The sequence below is a fragment of the Entelurus aequoreus genome, linkage group LG19, assembly GCF_033978785.1.
Source record: "Entelurus aequoreus isolate RoL-2023_Sb linkage group LG19, RoL_Eaeq_v1.1, whole genome shotgun sequence".
NCBI lineage: Eukaryota > Metazoa > Chordata > Actinopteri > Syngnathiformes > Syngnathidae > Entelurus > Entelurus aequoreus.
In genome coordinates, this window is record NC_084749.1 from 31,279,056 (window position 1) to 31,296,713 (window position 17,658).

Genomic DNA, 17,658 nt, shown 5'->3' on the forward strand with positions numbered 1-17,658 from the left:
TAGGAATCCATACAGTAACATCACACAGTACTACTCAGATATTATTTTTAACACACAAAATTGGTGTGTGAATGTGAATGTTGTCCAACTGTGTTGGCCCTGTAATGAGGTGACAACTTGTCCAGGGTGTAGCCCGCTTGCAGCTGGGATAGGGTCCAGCCACCCCCGCGAATCTGACAGGGACAAACGGTAAAAAATGGATGAATGGATGTTTTAAAATAATTGGGAATATAAATTTCTTCTGCAAAAGACCAGACTATCATTTTTAAATAATTCTAAATATGGTTCTACAATATAGCTGTTGATATATTTTTTATCCTGTTGTAAAGGTTTGTACTTTCAAGTGTACTTAGAAATATTAATTTAATTTGTAATAACCGAATATATTCCCCTATAAAAATGTACATAGTGTTTACAAACAACTACCGTAATATGATTTAAATTGTAAACATAGTTAAAAAAAGATAAACTATTAGAGTCACACATTAGTAAGACACGATTCAAGCTATTAAGGTGTAAAAATCAAAAGAAAAAAATGTTAGGCTTTTACTTCTAAACATTAAAAAAAAAAAAAAGCTCCATGGCTAAATGGCTAAATATGAGTGTCTCTCTCGGGGCAAAAATGAGCGACATTCTGATCGTCGAGGTCTCGTATTTTAACCCCTTATATTTATATCACTACTGTCACCCCAGCTTTACATGTCTGATGTTTTAAATACATAAATCATGCTATACCTACATTTTAAAGTCGCTCTTTCCGTTCCATACAGCCAGTGTCGCCATGTTGAAAATAGTTTTTCAGAGCGATCTCATTGGACACCAAGCAAACAATCAGAGTACATTTGTCCAGTTCTCTGACTGGTTGCCTTTTTTGACACAAATATAACACTGTGTGTCTAAACTTGCGCTAGCGCACAGCAGAAATCTAAAGGAGTGCAGAAAAAAAAGGTTGAATGCGCAAAAGGGTGAGGTTGAGAGAGCGGAAGAGAGGGGGAGCGAGAGAGCGCATCCGTCTGACTGCAGACAGCACTAATTATTGAGTGTTAATATGAATAATAGCAAACTGGATTATTTCGTTGATGTAATCGCAGAAGACCACCGAGTTCCAAATGTGGATGGCAAGATAAGCCAAAACGAACTGGTGTTTGTGACCTGACTGAGACTAAACGAACATTAAGACTGACTATTTGTATTATATAAAAAAATTAATTCTCTTTTTTTAGATCAACACAATGCTTTACGTAAGGGATCTAGAAAAGGCCAAAAGTGGGGAAGGCGGAATCCCAGACAGACAATTGCTAACAGAGGCCCGGAAAAACCTGGATAAAGTCTTGACTGCGCGTCCATGTTTGAGGACCTACCTAGAGATGGCACAGGTACGACACAATGAGCAAAGAAAACTAGTTGCATTTTTACAAAATAGAGTTTTTCTCTGCTAGGTGTACTACTACATGGGTGTGGACGCACTCCAGGAGAGCCTTTTAGTGGATGAAGGAGCAATAAACAATGCCTTGGTGAGTCTGTCCAAAGCCCTGCAGTATGAACTGGGTGACAGCTTGCCTGACGTCCACTTGCTCAGAGGACGCTGCCTCCTGCTCAAGGGCGAGGATCAAAACGCTGCAGATTGTTTCAAACACGCTCTGGACTTGGAGAGACGGACAAGCGCTGATACCACAGCTCTGCGCTGCCTCCTCCAGGCCTTACTGGCTCTGTTCATACAAGGCGGGCCAGACCCAAACCACGCTGTCACACAGATGGAACAGTGTGTGCAGAAGGCTGAGGAGAAGTACCCTGCGCATGTGGTTAAGGCCGAGCTGAGGTGCCTTTACAGGACAAACACAGCAGAGGTCACAGAGTTGTCTCGGGCCCTCATCAGGACGGGCCGACTTGATCTGGTCAGGAGGCTCCTGCAGACTGTGGCACCGAAACAAATAGCTAAGAAGAAAGTATTAACAAGATCGTTCTCCATTGCTTGATGATTGAATTTTACGCAATTACACAAAGTACTGTAATGCAGCACTCGTTCTAGATAAATATACTATGAACTGGGGACAATTGGTAGTATTCTAAAGAAGTCTGCTGCATCTGCATCTTGACATGTGTCCTGTGATTGCATGGCGACCAGACTTTAGCTAGAATAGGCCCAAGCTCCCTGTATTGCTAAACAGAATAAGCTTTATATAAAATGGATGGATTCACATCATAATTATTATATTCTTCAATGTGTATGTACTGACACAGTATGTGACAAATATAATAAACGCTTGTATTCTACACTGCTTGGTGGGGTGTATGTGGTGGTGGAGGGTTGTTTTCTGAATGTTTTACTAGTTTTAATAATCTATTTGCACACGTGTCCTTCATTATAATTAATATAACAATATATGACAATAAAAAATACATATCATAATGCACCTTTCAGTACAGACAGAGAAATATTTTTGGAAAATATAATTCCCTTAATACTGTTGAGAAGACTATGTTATTGCCAGTGTTGGACAGTAGCTCGCTACAAGTAGCAACTCTAAGCAAGTAGCAACTCTACGTAGCTTAACTACATTTCCCAGTAGCGTGGTGGTAGCGTTGTTACTTTTTGAACCAGTAGTGGTTCCTGTAGCTTAGCTATTTTTAGACGTATGTGACGAGGTAGCTTACATCAAAGCTACAAGCTACAAAGAAGGAAAATGGACAGCAAATCCAGGGGGGACAAAACAATTTGGGAGATAATTCATGATGATTGGTGTACATATGATTAAAATTAAATAAACAATTAATTAAAAAGGAAAATATATGTATTGTCTGTTGTTTGATTGATTTGATTTAATGTATCTATTTAAATAAAACTTTGGTAAAATATATCTGTTATAAAATATACAGGGTGTTCATAAAGTGTCTTTACAGTTAAAAAAATATGTTACAAAGTCAGTTGATAAGATGTCTTAAAAAGATGTGTTTTATTTAAATCAGTGTTTATTATTATTAAAGTTTGTGATCACATTGAAATTTTAAGTTTTCAGGTATTCTGCAAGAAATTGAGTACTGTCTTGATGTGCTTTGTGCAACCAGTGGTGCCCATATATATATGTATTAAATGACGTTAAAATAAAAAACTTTGACAACCAGTACGTACTCTGGACGGAAATAGATACAATTTTCACGATTCAGATTCCACTTTCGATTCTGCTTAATGGTTCAGTTCTTTATTGATTCTATAGCCTCAATGGGAAGCCTGAAAAAGTGTTTTGTTTTGAAAATAACTATAGTATAATAAGAAAATAAACATTATACTGTTGTAATAAATAAAATACAACATCAATTATTCTCTGGCAAATGACAATTACACAGAAATATTAAGTAACATGTTTAACATATTTTTAAATAAAAAGTTTTTTTTTTTTAAATGTGTATAAAGTATATATGCTAAGCGCTCAAAAGTAAGTATACAACTACGTCAGCCAAAGAAACACACAGTAGAACCTCGATTCACGAACTTAATTGGTTATTGAACAGGGTTTGTAACATCAAAAAGAAGCTTGGGGGGAAAGTTGAGAGAGAGAGAGAGAGAGAGAGAGAGAGAGAGAGAGAGAGAGAGAGAGAGAGAGAGAGAGAGAGAGAGAGAGAGAGAGAGAGAAACAGAGAGGGAAGGAGAGGAAAGTAGATGAGCCCTGAGTTTTTTTACTGAATAAGAATGACTCTAACACTAGCCAAGAATGTATAAATAATATCTAAAGGACAGACATTTTTCCATGAAAACGTGGGAAATCTGATGATGGTGTGTTTGACAGAGAAGCAGCTGGAAGGAAATATTGTAGAATTCCACCCTCCAAGATAAATGCTGCATGTGCATTATTATTACATTACTTCATAAAACTACTGTTTTCTACCCTGTATTCATCCATTGCACTTAGACTACTACGCCCAGTGCACTAAAACTGGAAAATGTGCTTGCTCTCTAATCAGACAGGAAAGGCTTGCGGCAGCCTCGTATCTGCTTTCTACCATGTATATGATCAGAAAATGTACACATTTTTTGATTTTTTAAAAGTTAGGTGTAAAAGAATGATTGTAATTGTATGAAACATTAATTCATTACGGTTTAATAGAGTAATGGTAATGTTTATTTTACGTTATTGTTACAAGATATCTTTTAAAACATTTTATCATGACACGCACATCCCTGCTGCAAGGGCGTTGGCATGTCTAACATGTTGCAAGCGTCTAAGACCTTCGTATTGTGAGTCTTTCGACACACCTGCATGACAAAACAATAAGACTCTTTTCAAAATGTCAAGCGTGCGTTCAGGTTCTGCTGCATTTTAGCCAATCTGTTTGTAGGACAACATCCCCAGACTAGTTGTTCTTCTTTCTAGCTTTCCACGGTGATAAGACGCAAGCTCAACCAGGTAAGAAACGTTGCAATGTTTTTTTGTAAAAAACAAAACAAATTGAGAATGCTCATTTAACTGATATAACCACAGATGTTTGTTTACATGCAGGCCTTTTTTTTTAAATTTTTTACAAATAACAATGCTAAAGTATTTTTTAACCAACAACATTATAGTCAATGGATTTTCAAACATGATTTTGCTGTCAGTATCAAAAACAACAGACAACTTATCATTCTAGGGGGAAAGTCGTCTTGAAAGCTACAGATTATGTCCTTGACACATCTCAAAATATTGAACGACACAACAAAAGCTTTTAACTGAAATAATCCAGTATATGACAAATGTTGATGTCATCATTTCAATGATGGTAATGGTAATGATTTAAACAAAGTTTAACAAGTTAGATTGAGGACCACCAGATGTTTACACTTGCACAAGACAAGTCAACATTCACTTTCTGTTTTTAAATATCTACATTTTCCAATAGGGAGAGAAAAACAATAAAGACAGTGTAACAGGGGAAACAAGGGGTAAAAAAGTAAAACTAGTAAATTAATGTATACTTTAGCAAATACATGTTTAATAGTAATACTAATAGATAAATAAGCATAAATAACAATACAATGAACAAAAATAAAAGTAAATAAATACACAATAAATAGATAATAATTATATTAAATTAATTTAAAACACAATGAAGAAATTGTATTGAATAAATTAGGTTAGTATAAATGAATTAATAAAAACATACAACAGTAAAAAAACACAAATAATACAAACTAAATAAATACACAAATATACAGATAGTCAATTATATTATATAAATAAAGCAAGTGTAAAAGAAACATGAAAAATTATGACTGACAATGACAAACAATAAAGGGGTGAAATGTTGCTGATATAAAACTAATATTGTGCACTGTCTACTGAACATCTCTTAACCATGGAAAGTCAGGGACCTGCTGCAAGTTTAAATATCCAGTAGTAAACTGCACTTACCAATATATACACAACCCAAAACCCAAAACCAGTGAAGTTGGCACGTTGTGTAAATTGTAAATAAAAACAGAATACAATGATTTGCAAATCCTTAAATGAATACACTGCAAAGACAAGATATTTATTGTTCGAACTGAGAAACTTAATTTATTTTTGCAAATAATCAGTAACTTAGAATTTAATGGCAACAACACATTGCAAAAAAGTTGGCACAGGGACATTAACAATAACAATACTCAGTAAACGTTTGGGAACTGAGGAGACATCCTTGTTTGTGAATGACTGAGCATTTCATGGAAACTGCTTTTATACCCAATCATGGCACCCACCTGTTCCCAATTAGCCTGTTCACCTGTGGGATGTTCCAAATAAGTGTTTGATGAGCATTCCTCAACTTTCTCAGTCTTTTTTGCCACTTGTGCCAGCTTTTTTGAAACATGTTGCAGGCATCAAATTCCAAATCAGCTAATATTTGCAAATAAATAAAGTTTACCAGTTCTAACGTTAAGTATCTTGTCTTTGCAGTTTATTCAATTGAATATAAGTTGAAAATGATTTGCAAATCATTGTATTCCGTTTTTATTTACGATTTACACAACGTGCCAACTTCGCTGGTTTTGGGTTTTGTAGTAGAAGAAGCAAAAGAGAATTTGAAATAGTTATCTGGATCTGGGCATGAATGTTGAGATACTGTACTTGTTATTAACTTGTTCACTTGTCTTGTTTGATCATTCAGCATGACAGGAAAACCGGCTTTGACCACCTGGAACTCTGGGATTTTTGACTGTTGTCAAGATTCATGCTCTTGTAAGGACAACTTCCTATACTTTGTGCACAATTGTCACAGTTATACTTCAGTGTTCTATTACTTTATGACAACAACTGTTTCCACCTAGTGGTGATGTTAGGACGGTATTGTAGCTCATTTTGTGGGGGTGGGGAAGGGGGGGGGGCATACCATACTTCTACCATTCCACACTGTCACCCTATACAGTGCCTAAAAAGCTACTTTAAATACAGTCTTTGCTGGAAAACCTTCATTATTGTGCTTTGTTTTCTTGCCAGTACTTAGAGTTGGGGAACACATTGCATTTTGCTGCAAATTTGCATTCAAATGCGGATAAGAGAACCCAAATTCTCCTTTTGCCATTTGAGTCATGGTCAAACTCATCCCTCCATACCAGAATTGAAAATATAATATGTATAGTCTCATTACTCATAAGTAATTCCCTGTATACAACTTTAAGCATTTGTGTTTATTGTTGACTTAAGATATTTGTCAGAGGTTACAGGAAGAATCCTTTCAGGAGAGCAAGGGGCATTACAGAGAGGGCTGGGAAAGTGTTTCAGACTTAAGGGGGGATTCATTAAAAGGGGGAAACTTCTAGTTTGCGTTTTGTAACACCAGTCCTGGGATCTTTCTGACACACCTCATACAGTAAATTCCAAGTAACAGCAGACTGAATTCACTGTTATTAGGCGTGTCAACGACAAGTTTATCATGATACACGATATTGGCCGATACAGACAGTGAGCCGATACAATCATGTAGAATTGTAATATTTTGTAGTGTGGAATTTTAGAAAAGACTTGATATATGAAATTGCTGAAGAGACCAACGTAGGTATGAAAAACATAACCTATTCATTATTAACCATCCGGAATGGACTTATGCTGTCATTTAATTGAATTAGAGAGGTAATTTTGTTTGGCAACACCTAGTGTTTACAAGCCACAATAATTCATTGAATTAATCTCATGATGCAGTAAGTTGAATGATACAGACACGTTTGTTACTTCATACTTTCTAATTCGCTTCTGCCCACGCCCACTGCTCCCCTCACCTCCCAGGGGGTGAGCAAGGGGATGGGTCAAATGCAGAGGACACATTTCACCACACCTAGTGTGTGTGTGACAATCATTGGTATTTTAACTTTAACTTAACTTGGAGACTTTGTATCTGTATGTAATATGCAACTATTATTACTTGATACTTGTTTGTGTTTTAGACTGCAATATTGTTCAATTAAGGACACTTATTGTGTATTTCTAGCTCGTATGCTATTGTGTGCTTAGCTGTTGTGTAGCTGCTAGCTCCTATCTATAGCTTACCATGTTTAACTTTTTGTACCTTTTTGACCTTAGTAATACAAAAAAAGACCAACCTTGTGTGCTCAATGGAGGACATTTAGATGTTAACTAGCTGTTAACTCCCATCAGAGATTTTAAATACAACCCAATATGATATATATTTTTTCTGATATCGGGTCAATACCGATATCAATATCAGATCGGCACACGCCTAATTGTCATCTTCTGATTAGTTCTTGTCAGAGCACATGACAAAAACTTCATCTTTTAAAAGGGGTCGTGTTATGATATATTTTTTTCTACATTTAAAATTAGGGATGTCCGATAATGGCTTTTTGCCGATATCCGATATTCCGATATTGTCCAACTCTTTAATTTCTGATACCGATATCAACCGATACCGATATCAACCGATATATACAGTCGGGGAATTAACACATTATTATGCCTAATTTGGAAAACCAGGTATGGTGAAGATAAGGTACTTTTAAAAAAATTAATAAAATAAGATAAATTAATTAAAAACATTTTCTTGAATAAAAAAGAAAGTAAAACAATATAAAAAAAGTTACATTGAAACTAGTAATTAATGAAAATTAGTCAAATTAACTGTTAAAGGTTAGTACTATTAGTGGACCAGCAGCACGCACAATCATGTGTGCTTACGGACTGTATCCCTTGCAGACTGTATTGATATATATTGACATATAATGTAGGAACCAGAATATTAATAACAGAAAGAAACAACCCTTTTGTGTGAATGAGTGTGAATGAGTGTAAATGGGGGAGGGAGGTTTTTTGGGTTGGTGCACTAATTGTAAGTGTATCTTGTGTTTATTATGTTGATTTAATAAAAAAAACGGGGAAAAAAAACGATACCGATAATAAAAAAAACCGATACCAATAATTTCCGATATTACATTTTAACACATTTATTGGACGATAATATCGGCAGGCCGATATTATCGGACATCTCTATTTAAAATACTTCCTTGTGGTCTACAGAACATGTAATTGTAGTTATTTGATCAACATTTCGCATTGATTATGTTTTATAGACCATCTATAAATCGCTTTCTTTTGTGGGTGGTCTTATTTGCGTGCCTCCACTTCGACTCCCCGTCAGCCACATTGTAGTGTTTAGCCCTTCAACATTGACTCTACTGTCAGATATAAGTTGTCTAAAATTTGGTATTAGAAATGGCAACAGCAAAGGATGCATGCGCATGTACGAGCCAGTCTGCTCCACAACAAAAGGATGGAGAAAAAATAAGGACCTTATTGACTACAACGTCGGACTACAATAGCGGACGGACCATACATGGATATTTTCGCCGGTATCACCAATTGGAAAAACTTCACAAATGGGGCAAATTCCAAACGGCTCGTTTGGAGGAATTATGAAGGAAGGCAAGATTGTTTTATATATATCTTTGCTAATCCTCCATGGTCTGATTTTACATTTTTGGGACTTATGCAGATCTCAAATGCATAAAAACAAGTACCAATAGGTAAGAAAAATAGGTTTCCTTTAAGGTAGCACTAGTTGTCACACATTCTTTTTCATCTTATTTATTGACTGGTTATAATTTGTTGCACTGCTATGATGTCACACATATAGCTAACACAGATATGACTATTGTCATGTGCGTGCACACTTCCATGGTGTACTGTAAACACAAACCCTGTATCCTGTTCATGGTCACAGGGAGCTGGAGCCTATTCTAGCTGACTTTGGGCCAATAGTGGACTAGTACACAAACACAAAGCACGCATAGAGAAAATTAACATTCAGGTTCACACGCACTGCTTGGTGGAAACAGTCCTCAAATGTATTGACTCCATTAAAACAGTCTTTATGTGTCTTTCAGGCTGCTATGGTTTCTTTTGCTGCCCTTGTCTGGCCTGCTCGGTTGCAGGAAAATTCGGACAGAACCGATGTCTCCCATTGTGCGACATACTCAGCCCTGCTGCCTTGACAGCTTGTGGGATCCCTCTGTTTGCGCCCCCTGCAGCGTTGGGTCTTCGAGTTGGTATTCGCAACAGATTTGGTGTCAAGGTATACTGCATTGTATTATGTCATGGTATTCATTTGGTTTCAATGCAAGAACAGCACAAAGACACGGACGCTTATCAGAAGCTATCTGCTTTCTTACTGTACATCGATGCAAAGAAGAAACCCAATGCTAAGATCACAAATCATAAATAGAGATGGGGACTGAATTTGATATTTTTATAGGAAGGTACTATCCACAAAAAAGCCACATTCAGAGCAGACTCAGTCAAACTGGCACTAAGTTACAACAAAGCAAGTATGCTTAAACGCTTCAACGTAAAGTAAGGCTCCACTTTTCCAAAATACGCTAGCTCAATGCTAATTTAAATTGGCTTTGTTACATACATGCTACTGATTAGCATTAGTGGTTTTATATGGTGATTTGAATACCTCCAATTTTGTTAATGAAAACTACAAATAAGATGCATGTATTAAAACATTTGCACACTTGATAGTACTTGTGCGCAGGATTGCTTCTCTTTAGTGAGCAGAATAAAGAGCGCAATCCATTTCGCGTTTCTCTTCATTAATGTGCAAAATATATGCTGATCATCAGAACGTTCACAATACTGGGAGGAGAAAATGCAAATATAATAAATTTGCAAACGCAGTGTGATTTATTATGACTAAAACTCAACTACAAGCGTTTTTATTTAGCACGTCTGAAAAGTATGTGCAAACTGACAAACGGCTGTGAGAAAGGAGACCAGTGCGCTGCAGCTCTGTCCTAGGTATGCTTGTCAACATATTAGACATATCGTCTATTCAGCAATATCATTTTAGAATTTTAAAGCTGCTGGATGATATAAGGGGCTAATTAAAACAAATTCAATTGATGCATTTTGGTGTCTGCCATTTTTTTAATGAGGTTAGTTTTTTCACATATAAGATACTGTATGTTATTAACATATCTCCTATATGAAAAAAAACTTCTTGCAATATGCATTTTTTTGCATCTGTACTCCAGAGCGCACACTCACAGTAAGTGCCAGCTAAAAAAAAAAAGAAACAAAAAGTGGTTTTCATTGTAAATGCACTGCAGAATTGCTACTAAAATGCCCATAAAAGGTAGTACATACTGTATATGTCGGCTGCATGTTTGAAAACATAGCAAAACATGGGTAGAAACAAATCATGATAACATGAATGTGCAAGAAAGGATTAAGTGTCTCCGTGGTGAAAGCCGCGCGTAGTATATGCAAAAACTTCTAATTAAATAAGGCAGTCAGCACCACTTTCCAATTGTACGCGCAGTTAGTAGATCACACCTACTAACAGTACACACAATTTCATAGTTTACAGACACTGTTTACCGCGTGGTATTTTAGTAGATCAGGCCCTAAGTGAATAATAACTACAATACTTACAGTATAAACACTTTTTATGGCACCACATAAGACTATAACAGACACAACGCTAGGCAACACACCTACTGACATCTAACGCCTTGGAATCGCAACTGCATGCAAAGTCTACGATATAATACTTAGAAATATAATAAGACAACAAGATGTAACAACTGGACAGCACAGTTGCCGTAATCAGTTCATTTTAAATGTTACATTAAAAATATGATATTATAATAAAAAAATTTGCATGTCTTAATACACACAACAGTACCGTTAAGTACCAGTATCGATTCCCTGCACAGGGAATCGGTATCGTATTGGTTTAAATTTGGAATGTACCATCCCTAATAATAATAAAGATTGTTGTTCACAGGGCTCCATCTGTAAGGACATTATGACGTCATGTTTCTGCATGTGGTGTTCCTGGTGTCAGATGCATCGTGAGCTGAAGTTTCGCAAGAAAAACCCCACTGTTGTCAGCATGCAGCCACAAGCCCTCTAACATCTCCTCGAAAACCCACCAAATGCAGGCTTTGTGACATATTCTCTCTTTTGCGGTTAATGCTAATTTGCTCATTTTTAAATAGATGACCTTCATTGGTACGTAGTCAAAGTGAGACAAATAATAATAAAAAAAAGAATGACTTACCACAGTGGGAAATGATCATCTATACCAACTCTGGCAGTCAGGTCATGGATCGACTCTCTTCCAATTGGTGATTCCTCAGTCCTCACTACCTCCAATCCCTTATTTGGTACTTTCTTCTTAAATTTCTTGGCTTAGAAATCTGAGAAAATTAATGTATACAAATATCATATACATACAAAATAAGCCATAATACAAAAGCACTGACCTATATTAACAACTTACATATGGTGTGTTATTTTGCGGAAATACTCAATTTAAAAAAAAAGAGCTCAGATGTGTTAAATTGTACTGTTACTGGGTAGAAGATCACTTCAGGATGTCGTGTCTGTACAGCAATTGTATTTTAAGAGGAGTAATGTCTGTGTTGTCTGTTACGTAGATGTGTGTGTTGTGTGCTTTTCCACAAAGAGAATAAACTTATACAAATAATGATAAGCACAAGCACTCATTATAATAAAAGCAACTAAAAGTGACCACATTGTGTAATGAAAATATAAGCATCGATCTACTATGGTGCTGGTCAAGAGCAAACAATTAGCTATATAAATGTTCAACATAATGCACCAACAATAAACAACCAAGCTTACAGTGTACATAGCAGACAATAAAAAAACAGCATAAAACATTTGAGTTACAAAACCGGTCTGATAAGAGTTCTGAACATTCCATCCATCCATTTTCTACCGCTTGTCCATTTTTTTGGGGGGGTCGAACATTTCAATTCAAAATGTTATGTTAGCAAATATTGCTATGGGTAGCGTTGTGTGCCCAACTTGTCACTTATTAGTTAGTGCAGTGTTTTTCAACCACTGTGCCGATACAGTCTGGTGTGCCGTGGGAGATTATCTAATTTCACCTAATTGGGTTAAAAATGTTTTTTGCAAACCAGTAATTAAAATCCGCAAGTGTCGGTGCTGTCTAGAGCTCGGCAGAGTAACCATGTAATACTCTTTCATATCAGTAGGTGGCAGCAGGTAGCTAATTGCTTTGTAGATGTCCGTCACGGCGGGGTTTTTGCAGCTTACTGCGAGGTTTGTTCTCCCAGGATGCAAACGGACTATTCCGGACAAGGTGTGCATGTAAAAACATGATTTAATTCTCAAAACTCAAAAAGGTACAAAAACGGAAAACAAGGCAAAAGCACAACGCGCTGATCGCACTTGGAGTTAAAGTAAATACTAGTGATGGGTCCGCAACACCGATGCATCGGCGCATGCGTCGAGCTTATAGAGCGATACCCTGTGTCGGTGCACGTATCGCTTTTAGAAAGTCACGTGACCGAACACGAGCTGTTTTGGTCACGTGACCGCTCATGAGCTGTTCTGGTCACGTGACCGCTCATGAACTGTATCGCACTGACGCCTGCGCGCCAAACTGTGTTTATTAGGAAGCGGCGCAATGCGTGTTGTTGACGAACACCGTTAGGGACGCTTGTTGTCACTGTCACTCAAAGCTGCATTTCAAAATTACACAGAATAAATGTGTTTATTTTGTTTAGAATTCAGATGGGTTTGATTTGGTGCGCGGCATATATTGGCTGTGCGGCGCACGGTGTGCGCGGAGGACGCTTGAGCACTGCGCAATTGCGCAGGCGCGCACCTTAGAGGGAACGTTGCTCACAGGGCACAGAGGAGGCGTCAGTGCGATACAGTTCGCGTATCGGTCACGTGACCAAAGCAGCTCATGATCGGTCACGTGACTTTCTAAAAGCGGTACGCGCACCGACACAGGGTTTCGCTCTATGAGCTCGACGCATGCGCCGATGAATCTGTGTTGCAGGACCCATCACTACTGTTACTAGAGAAGGTACAGGAATGACGGCGTGGCGAAGTTGGTAGAGTGGCCGTGCCAGCAATCGGAGGGTTGCTGGATACTGGGGTTCAATCCCCACCTTATACCATCCTAGTCATGATACATGTTCACATTATTTGACTGTATCTAAAAAAAGATAAAAATATATGTTTATTTAAATGAAGATATGAAATAATCGTAAATGAAATACAATGACTTGGTTTATATTATTGTATATACTAGGTCATAAAATCAGTGTCAGTTGAGTCGGTCCATAGGTTGCCTGTAGGGATTTTTAATGTCCAGCAGATGTCAGTATTTAGTGACACAGTATCGACACAGTATCAATACAGTTTTGCAATGTGTCGAAACGCTTCATGAGGCCTCATCAACCCGTGTCAGTAGAAGCATTTAAGTCCCATCTTAAAACTCATTTGTATAATCTAGCCTTTAAATAGACCCCCCCTTTTTTAGACCAGTTGATCTGCCGTTTCTTTTCTTCTCTCCTCTTCTCCCCTGTCCCTTGCGAGGGGGAGTTGCATAGGTCCGGTGGCCATGGATGAAGTGCTGGCTGTCCAGAGCCGGGACCCCGGGTGGACCACTAGCCTGTGCATCGGTTGGGGACATCTCTGCGCTGCTGACCCGTCTCCGCTCGGGATGGTTTCCTGTTGGCCCCGCTGTGGACTGGACTCCCGCTGATGTGTTGGATCCACTGTGGACTGGACTTTCACAATGTTATGTCAGACCCACTCGACATCCGTTGCTTTCGGTCTCCCCTAGAGGGGGGGGGTTACCCACATATGCGGTCCTCTCCAAGGTTTCTCATAGTCATTCACCGACGTCCCACTGGGGTGAGTTTTTCCTTGCCCGTATGTGGGCTCTGTACCGAGGATGTCGTTGTGGCTTGTACAGCCCTTTGAGACACTTGTGATTTAGGGCTATATAAATAAACATTGATTGATTGATTGATTGATTGATCAACCCATCACTAGTAAATATTTAGCGTAGACTATAGACATAGAGAACTTATGAAACTGTGGCATGAAATAAACACGACTTATGTAGTCCAGGCATGAGACAAACAATGGCGCCAGGACAACTGACTGGCAAAGGCAGGCTTAAATAATGTCTCTAGATTGGAAACAGGTGCGCGTCCCGAACACCAGAGGCAGGTGAAAATCATAAGTCGCCATGGTCACTAAAAGGGTGCACAAAAACAGGAACTATGGAGTCTAAAACTAACAGAACATAACAAAAACATGATCCGGACCACGGATCATGACAACGTCAGGAACATGGTTTGTCGTGATCACAATATGCAGGAGGCAGCGTGCAGGTAAAAAAGTATCTAACAATTAAACCAAAAATAAACAAAAGGTGAGTGCCGCTAAAAAAGGCATTGAAGGTTAGGGATGGCTATGCAAAACTAAACTAAAACTGAATTGGCTGCAAAGTAAACAAAAACAGAATGCTGGACGACAGCAAAGACTTACAGAGTGTGGAGCAGACAGCGTCCACAAAGTACATCCGTACATGACATGACAATCAACAATGTCCCCAAAAAGGATAGCGTCCGCACAACTTAAATAGTCTTGATTGCGAAAACAAAGCAGGTGCGGGGAATAGCGTTCAAGGAAGACGTGAAACTGCTACAGGAAAATACCAACAAGAGGAAAAGCCACCAAAATAGGAGCGCAAGACAAGAACTAAAACACTACACACAGGAAAACACCAAAAAACTCCAAATAAGTCACGGCGTGATGTGACAGGTCGTGACAGTACACCTAGTTTGAGACAAGAGCTATAGTGATGCATGCTTGGTTATGGTTTGAATTCATATCCAACAATTGCAACAATGACTTTTTACTGTCAATATTAGGCTGACCATACGTCCTCTTTTCCCCGGACATGTCCTCTTTTGAGGGCGTGTCCGGGGTGTCCGGGCGGGTTTTTTTAAATGCCTCAAATGTCCGGCATTTTGAATTAGGGTTGCGTGTCTTTTCATTGTACGTCCAGGGTTTGTCACGGCCAGGGAACCTCATCTGTTCGTCCTGACGAACGCACCTCGGGACACGCCCACGGCCGCGGCGCACATCCAGGGACGCGCGTCTCCGCCCTGCAGCTGCCACCAGCTGCAATCATTTACCGGCAATCGGCACACTTGCCTGTAAGGAAGGAGCTGCATACATAATAAATCTTTGTATATACTGCCCTCTGGTGTCTGAGCCGTCACCTCCCTTAGTCCAACTACAACAGGGTAACTTAAACAAAACAAAATGAAAGTGTGCGCACGCAGAAAAATTTGTGAGGGAGGGGCAGAGACACAGAGGAGAGAGCTAGTGAGTGAGTTCAGAGACCATACTTGCCAACCTTCCCGTTTTTAGCGGAAGATTCCCGGTATTCAGCGCCTCTCCCGATAACCTCCCGGCAGACAAGAGACAGACAAACATGCCGAAACGTAAATGCAATTTCACGGAGGATTTGCGAAAAAAGTATTCGTGTTTTCGTACTGGCCGTGACACATGGGAAGCAGAATGCACCGTGTGCAAAGCAGGAACGTACGTATCTTTGGCAAATAAAGGGGCTAAAGATCTACAAGCCCATATTGACACTAAAAAGCACAAAACAGCTGTGCAGGGCGAGAGCTCGTCTACTAAATTGACAGAGTACTTTGTGCGACCTGGAAAAGGAGAAGACGTTGTAAACGCAGCAGAGGGTGTTTTAGCATTCCACACAGTCAAACACCATAACAGTTACAGGTCGATGGATTGCACCAGTGCTTTGCTGAAAAAAAGCATTCCCAGACTCAGACACGGCAAAAAAGTTTTCAAGTGCACGCACCAAAACAGAGGCGATTGTCAACAGTGTTATAGCGCCCCACAGCATCGACATTGCGCTAGAGACGCTCAAAGAAATAAAGTACTGTGGCATCGCTACAGATGGGAGTAACCATGGTGCAGTGAAAATATTCCCAATCATAATCCAGTATTTTGACTGGAAGAAAGGTGGTGTACAATCAACATTGCTTGAGGTCAAAGACACACCTAATGAGACAGCGGACACCATTGCAAACTTGTTGATTGAAACACTGAGAAAAAATAATTTGTCAGAAAAATGTATAGCATTTACTGGTGACAACTGCAACACAAACTTCGGAGGAATCAAACGTGATGAAGGGGGGAAGAATGTGTATGCAAATTTGAAGAAGCTGCTCCAGAATAAGACGCTGATCGGTGTGGGTTGCCCAGCACACATAATGAACAATTGTGTCCATCATGGTGCAGACACACTTGATATTGAAATTGAGAATATCATGTTCAAAATCTACCAGTACTTCCACATTTACTCTGTGCGCACTGAGAGTTTGAAGGAGTACTGTGACTTTGTATATGTTGAATACAGAAAGCTCCTTTCCCACAGCAAGACACGATGGCTGTCATTATTCCCTGGCATCGAGAGGCTGCTGCAGATGTTTCCAGCATTAAAGGGATATTTTATGTCACAGGAAAAAACACCTGTAATGATCAACAGGTTTTTTGAAAATGAATTCAGTGAAATTTACCTCTGGCACATGCATTCACTCATGTGTGTGTTCCACTCACCCATTAAAGAAATGGAAAAGGAAAATAATTCCATTGTTGAAGTGTGTAACATCTTGCAGAGAGTCCACACAACACTTGAGGAACGACAGAGAAACAACTTCATGTCCCTGAAAGTTAAGGGACTCCTGGCTCAGAAGCGCGCAGATGGGCATGGAAAAGAATGTGAACAGTTCTATGCTGATGTGCAGGGTCTCTACAGTGCATGCCTGCAGTATCTCCAGAAGTGGATGACACCCATGGAAGAATTCACCCCATTCATGTGGATGGATCTGAGTCAGACACCTAGTTGGAATGATGTGGAAGCCTGCATCAAGTACCTTGGAGAAAAGAGGGTGCCAATTGATGATGCCAAGTGTTTTGATCAGGTCACCAATCTCAAGAAATTCACTGAGAGTAGCAACAGTGATGGAGAGTTCAATGGCCTGCAAGTGCACCAGAAGTGGTGCAAATATTTTGAGAAGGCCAAAAGCATTGCATGTTACTGAGAGCTGCTGAAGATTGCACAGTTTGTCTTTGCCCTTCCTTCTCACAATGCAAATGTTGAGAGGGTTTTCTCACTGATGCAGAGCCGGTGGACCAAGGAAAAGAGCAGGTTGTCTGTTGAGTCATTGAAAGGGCTTCTATTTGTACAATACAACTTCAAAGAAACATCCTGCACGGACTTCCATGCTTATTTGATGAGCAACCGGAAGCTGCTGGGGAAAATAAGCTCTTCAGCTAAATATGCACGGGC

At 39.1% G+C, this 17,658-nt stretch overlaps 2 protein-coding genes and 1 long non-coding RNA gene across 3 annotated transcripts in view; 2 read left to right on the plus strand and 1 right to left on the minus strand.

Moving 5' to 3' along the window:
* Positions 1-2,261, plus strand: part of ttc22 (tetratricopeptide repeat domain 22) — a 25,766-nt gene extending 23,505 nt beyond the window's left edge. The window contains exons 7-8 of the mRNA XM_062028279.1: positions 1,224-1,376; positions 1,440-2,261. Coding sequence (XP_061884263.1) covers positions 1,224-1,376; positions 1,440-1,976 — 690 coding nt within the window. The 3' untranslated portion in view covers positions 1,977-2,261. The remainder of the gene's footprint in view (positions 1-1,223; positions 1,377-1,439) is intronic.
* Positions 1-17,658, minus strand: part of LOC133635269 (uncharacterized) — a 42,332-nt gene that overhangs the window by 23,344 nt on the left and 1,330 nt on the right. Inside the window, exon 2 of the long non-coding RNA XR_009822041.1 lies at positions 11,533-11,671. This is a non-coding gene — a long non-coding RNA (uncharacterized LOC133635269). The remainder of the gene's footprint in view (positions 1-11,532; positions 11,672-17,658) is intronic.
* On the plus strand, positions 4,227-11,947 carry LOC133635268 (cornifelin homolog A-like). Its single transcript, XM_062028280.1, has 4 exons — positions 4,227-4,403; positions 6,124-6,194; positions 9,350-9,537; positions 11,257-11,947. Exons 2-4 carry the CDS (start codon positions 6,125-6,127, stop codon positions 11,383-11,385), a joined length of 387 nt encoding a protein of 128 aa, XP_061884264.1. The 5' UTR covers positions 4,227-4,403; position 6,124; the 3' UTR covers positions 11,386-11,947.

Excerpts from the sequence above, each read along its gene's own strand:
- LOC133635268 (XM_062028280.1), top strand. The coding sequence starts at position 6,125 with ATGACAGGAAAACCGGCTTTGACCACCTGGAACTCTGGGATTTTTGAC. Across the intron at positions 6,195-9,349 it reads TTGTCAAGATTCATGCTCTT|GCTGCTATGGTTTCTTTTGC; the intron begins GTAAGGACAACT and ends TGTGTCTTTCAG. Across the intron at positions 9,538-11,256 it reads GCAACAGATTTGGTGTCAAG|GGCTCCATCTGTAAGGACAT; the intron begins GTATACTGCATT and ends TGTTGTTCACAG.